This window comes from Chondrus crispus, genomic scaffold, assembly GCF_000350225.1.
Source record: "Chondrus crispus Stackhouse genomic scaffold, scaffold_68, whole genome shotgun sequence".
Taxonomy (NCBI): domain Eukaryota; phylum Rhodophyta; class Florideophyceae; order Gigartinales; family Gigartinaceae; genus Chondrus; species Chondrus crispus.
This window is the reverse complement of record NW_005178626.1, coordinates 196,130-202,057: the sequence shown is the minus strand read 5'-3', so window position 1 is coordinate 202,057 and position 5,928 is coordinate 196,130. Positions and strand designations below refer to the sequence as shown.

The following is a 5,928-nucleotide window of genomic DNA, read 5'->3' as shown; positions in this document are numbered from 1 at the left end:
TGCAATGCTGTGCGGCGGCCAGCTTGTTCGAGTTCCTGATGGATGGACAGGGACGACGGGAGACTTGAATAAGGGTCGTGGAGGGCGCTACCTTTACATCGTTTCGAAAACGGCCTCCGAATAAGTAGTAGTGTTTTTTTTTGAACTACCGGCATGCGTTGGGCAGTCGACATACGACATGGGCAGTAGACCGGTATCGCAAGTGGTGAGTGCGTAGCATCAAATAAGCAGCAATTCCCCATTAAGTGATGCGCTAAATCGCCTCCTGTTGTTGACAATTGGATCCGTTTTGCGTCCAGATTGATGCGGGGCTTTTTTGGACACAGACCAAACTGTGGTATCGTTGCGCGTGGCATCGTTGGGGGATCGCGGAAGGGAGGCGGGTGCCGGCTGGGGAGTCGTGGGATATGGGACGGTAGCGGTGGCGCGGGGGCGGGAGGGTGGGAGGGGGTGTGGAGGGGGTGTGGAGGGGGTGTGGAGGGGGGAAGGAGGAGAGGCGTATTGAATATTGATTATTGTGGTGATTCCTTCATCACATCCTTGACTCGCAGTCATTCCTCTCTCTTCACATGATGTCGTTGGCCAGTCGTTATCACAATTATGGTTCTGAAGGCAGTTTATCATAGGTAGGTGTCACGTGGCCACGTGTACAAGTTGAACACGTGGGACCGCATGGGCGGGATTACAGTAGGTGTACATGCAGGTAGCAGTGAAAGTGAAATAGTGTGGGTTAGACTATTTTTGGGCATTGATGGTTCGCAGGGGTGTGTGGCATGGGCGTGTGGCGTAGTCTGGCGTGAAACAGTAGTTTGCTGTGGTGTGGTAACGGTTACATTGACACACAGTAATTTCAGTGCAGGCGCAAGTAGTGGAGGGGGTGGTGGATTTTAACTGAATTCTAAGTATCGTGACACTATTTTGATAGAGGCGGCTTCACTCGGAGACACAAGGCGGGCGGCAGCTGGAACGGTCCCAGCTCTCCCAGGAGAACACTGTGGTTCCATCCAGATAAGACACAGTACAAATAGGACGATGCCAATAAGGCGCTATCTACTCAGTAGGAAATAAAGGCGCCGTCGCCTCCGCCACGACCGGCGGTCGGAGGCATCGGACCAGTTCTTGGCATAACAAACACAGAGGCACCGGTGGTCTTCCGGTGGTCTTCCGCAGGCCGCGCCACGAATATCACCGAGATATTTCTCACCGAGATATTTCTCACCGAGATCTTTTTTACCGGTCGTGTAGGCCGCGCGGGCACGCCGCGCCCCGCCGTTGGCCCGCGGAATATTTGGGGATTAAGGGATTTAGGGCACGCCGCGCCCCCCGTCGCGGAATATCTCGGCCACATCTCCGACGCCCGCGTGAGCCGCCACATTTCGCGCCCCCATTTCGCGCCCCCAACTTCCACTCGCGCACGCCTCTCAACCCCCGCGTCGCAGAGCCCACGCCCCGCCCGCCGCCAACCTGCGCGTCGGAAAACAACAAGGACTGTCTCCGCCTGCGCCATCTCCGCCTGCTGCTCACCAGCGACAACGCAGCACGCACGAATGGAATAACCCCGCGCAGGGACACCCAACCCCCAACGCTTGCATTGCACGCAATTCCCCACCGCAACACACCTTTCGCCATCACCGGCAGAACCGCTCCATTCCGCCCCCACCTGCACCCAACACATACCCTTGCCCCCACACACCCTTTTCCTTACCCACCAGCCACGCAACCCGTTGCCCCGCCGTCCAGGCACTCACTCCCCTACCTTCCCCCGCCGTGAGCCCGGTACGGCGGCGGGGCCTGCTGCCGGTGCGCGTCGAGCGGGATCGGCGCGTGCTCGCACACGGGGCACTTGGAGCACGACGAATACTGCCCGTGCGCGAGCACTCGCCACACGCACCGCCCGCGGCACTTCTCCACCCCGCACCCGCGCGGGAACAGCCGGTGGCACAGGTAGATCTGGTGCTGCGCCCTGCTGTCCCCGCAGGACCGACATCGCCCGTTCCGGTTGAACACGTCTGTGCCGAACACGACCATCTTGCAATGTTTTAAATTCAAACACTGGTAATCAATTTTCTGCGGGGGCGATGCAAGCGCGGCTTTATGGCGGCTGCCCGGCCCTGAGAGGCGCTCATCTTGAATGAATATTTATGGACGTGGTCGGAAAAGCTTTTTCTCGCAATCGTATCTGGGGAAACACATCGAAAGTGCTCACGTTTTTTTCTCTTTTTTTTGTTTTGTTTTGTGAAGGGCAATGTACGCTTAGGATATAACGATCTCGCTTGATTCCGGGATGCGGCGAAACAGAGTCAATGGAAGCGGAATCGTGTGAATCACCTCTCGATCCCCGCTGCTCTCGAGAGAAAGGACAAGCGAACGATAAAACGAACGCTGCTGCTGGTTGATTGACACTCCACTTTTCGCAAGTTGCCTCTGGAACGTCGTTCATTCGTGTGAAAGAAAGCGATATGACATTTGCTCTGTGTATTGGCTATTGAGATTCGTTCGGGTGGTTCCCCTACAATCTGTACTGCTTGTATGAAATTGGCGTCTTGGCGTAATCGGGGGCGATGAGGGGCGCTTCCAGAACAAGCCCAGGGATGCAGTACACAAGTGCTTAGACTGAATGCATGCGCACGTGCTTACGTCAAGCAACGAGCAGCAAAAAAAAAAAAAAAAAAAAAAAAAAAAGGATGTTGCTTTCGCGTGTTTTGTTTTGGTGGCGTTTGGTTCAAAATATCTCTATGCGTAAAAACCGTGATCGGAATCTCATTAAATAGCTGCAAAAGAGTCTACCCACCGAAATTGAACTACTCCAGTACATACAGTAGGAGAGGGGGAGGAGGCATCCAACGTCACAGTGAGTGAATGGGAGAGGCATCAGATTACTCTCCCATTCACTCACTGCATCCTCCACGACTAGCTTCACACTCTGCGAGGGGGCCTCGAGTGCGAGGGGGCCACATAGAATTGCAATGCAACACATTTGTCTATTGCAAGCTCGACAGAAAGCGCACGCCGTGTCTACTGGTCCTCACCTTCGTCATAGAAAACCTCTAGGCTGGAGATTTTTCCATGCTGTTGACAGCATGGAAAACATCACTAGATATTTGTCTGGGAGTAGCCATAATTGGTGCAGAGTTTTGCATTGAAAGACCTTTCGCGAGTGATGCATCACAACACATACTGGAGCCCCTCCAGTTAGGTTCACAGCCCCAACCAGGGACAGATGTCAACAACTCACGTGTATCATACAGTAATCTCATAGTCAGAGGAAGAAAAAAGTATGTATCCTGAGCTTATCGATGAGTTTCTCGGACCCCAAAAGACGCACTTGCATGCTGTTCTCAGGAGAAAGATGATTAGAATCGGAACTCGGGAGGCTGCACTTAGTTGGCCCGTTCGCCGATTCTTTTCCACACACACACACACATAACGGGTACAATATATATACAGTATACAATTTCTGCTGTTGTCAATTTTAACCAAACATATGTAGCTGGTGCATCCATGAATGTTCGAGATTTAAAATGGTGAATACTATGTTTAGGCTCAAGTGAAAGTTCCCAAGAAAGCTTGCGGAAAGAGGTGCAAAGTTGTTAGATATAAGCAATGCGCATTGTCCGATTTGCCTGCCTCTATCATAGGCAGCCTGTTTGCATCAGACCTACTGTACACATGTTTGCGCTAGAATAACAGGTGGCCATTTTATTGGGGAGCGATTTTCTGTGGTGCCCCGATTTTTGTGTATACGTAAACCGGCTGGTGGAATACACTACACTGGCACTATGCGGCCCATGGCGGCTGGAATTGATGCATGCAGACGTTGTGTAGAAACGCCACAGCCTTTTTCGAGTGCCGTTTGCACCCATGAAACGTCTTCCACCTGCGCTCCAGTGCCGTTACAGAATTATAGAGCAAAACCTTGTCGAAGGAGTCAAGAATAGTTTAGTTTGAGCTCAACCGGAGACATTTTGATTGGGTTAAATGAATAATGAGTGAATGCCTTTTAGGTGGCAGTGGTTCGACGGTGCTTGAATCTGTGTGAGAGGAACGAGTGCATTGCTGCTCCATGTCATAGAGATGAGACTGGATCGAGATTTTCGTCACAGCAGCAGACGCATACCGATTGAAGGCGATGTCCCTATGCCCCCACTGATGGCGGTACCAACCATCTGTACTGCAATTTTGCAGCCGCTTTCTGCATCGCCACAGTACTGCCCACAGCTCTGAAGATCTGTGGATATCACTAGTGGTTCTTCTTCTCTGCTCTGCAAAAGGGTTAATCTCTCGTCATCCCTTCACACTCTTCATATGCTTTATTCAATGACTATTGTTGCGAATGCAACAACAGTGCCTTCGCAATCGCACCGTCTCTTCACGGTATTGCCCCGAACAATTGCTACTGTACCTGCCTGAATGCACAGCGATCACTGTAGTACTCTATTATGAGAATGCTTGAAAGTAACCACTGTCTTTCTCTTCCAGCTCTTTCGCAAGGCCCCCGCTACACTAACCTAAACCCTACACCCTACTACGATACAGGTACAGTACTTCAAGCTTCTCACCCGCACTGCCCGACTCGGGGCTTAAACTTGCGAATGCGGCACGCTTCTACTACGACACAGCGTGAACATTAGTGAGATGCTCACAATTCCAGCTGAATCCCGGCCTCCTTCAGGGCAATCGAAGAGGGGCCATGCATCCTAGATTACTTTCTGCTGACTCGATCGAATTACCCTCACGGGAGAGGAAAACGTGTAGCCCTTTGAAGAGTACAGCTCAGCCCTTTGAAGAGTATAGCTCTGCAGCTGGCCTCGCCCTCGCTGCGAACACCAGCAGCACATGTACCGGGCAGAAACAGTGGGTTTACCATCATACAACATCGCTGTCCATCGTCCTCTATAATAACATTGGAAAATTCCTGAGAGGCGGTCAAGTGAGGCGGCAAACTGATCTGTTCCACACACCTCCGTTTTCCAGTTCGCAGTCGCGCTTCCACTCTCCCAACCCTCTCTTCCCAATCACAGTTTGCAATATGGCAGCTACTAGCTCCCACGTCCACGGATCTGATTGCTGTACAGCACAATGGCATGGTAACAAACATGTACAAACAAGCTCGTTTCGGAAGTGGGCATCCAATCCTTGAATGAACGATATCGTCGATAAAACACGAAGTGTAAGCGATATGCCCCACAACGCCTCCCAACTTCCCCTCTCCCAGCGCCTCTTCTCCCCTCACAGTTCGCAGAAGCCGCCTTCCCCCTCCTCAAACCACTTGATTCGCCGCGCGCCCTTTTCAAGAGCGCTCTGTCCACTGCGGTGGACCGTGTGCCGCAGTCGCGTAGGTCTGACCTTCACGCACCCTTCTGTGTTGCTCCGGATAAGCGGCGACTCGTTTGAAGTGCGCCGTCCGGCCTATGGCACGTGGACGCACATCAAAATGGCATGCGCTCGGCGAGCCGGCAAACCAACCATTTCGCCTACCGGAGAGATCAGTTTGGGCTGCCCCGCATGCTCCTCGTACAGAAGTGTCCTCCACAACGGTTGCGCGCAGCGCTATTTCTATTTGTAGCAGTGCGGCCCTCCGCCCCCCCGCATGAGCTTCTCCCCCACGCAACGCGCCGACAACGTCTTGCAGTTCTTGGCGTACTTTTGCAACTGTCCGCGACAATGCCGCAACTGTACGGCGACGAGATCTACCACGAGGAATCGGGGCTGTGCCTCAAGTGCGGCGGCGGCGAGGGCGCGCACCAGCTCATCTACTGCACGCGGCAGATCATGCTGTACGGGAACATTCGCCAGTGCGGTGGCATCTGCATGTACCGCATGGAAAGGTCCGGTGCATACAACTTGTGCTCCATCTGCCCAAACTGCAGGAGGAAGCCCATTGGCTTTGGATCCTCCCTCAGCCAGAGGAGGAGGGGCGACCCGTGA

General features: G+C 53.1%; 1 protein-coding gene across 1 annotated transcript; it reads left to right on the top strand.

Moving 5' to 3' along the window:
- The first annotated feature begins 5,439 nt into the window (after positions 1 to 5,439).
- Positions 5,440 to 5,928, top strand: CHC_T00008411001 (Hypothetical protein). The gene has a single exon (XM_005710804.1). It carries the CDS (start codon positions 5,440 to 5,442, stop codon positions 5,926 to 5,928), a length of 489 nt encoding a protein of 162 aa, XP_005710861.1.

Bases quoted from the DNA above. Each gene is read 5' to 3' on its own strand.
- CHC_T00008411001 (XM_005710804.1), top strand. From the start codon at position 5,440: ATGCGCTCGGCGAGCCGGCAAACCAACCATTTCGCCTACCGGAGAGAT.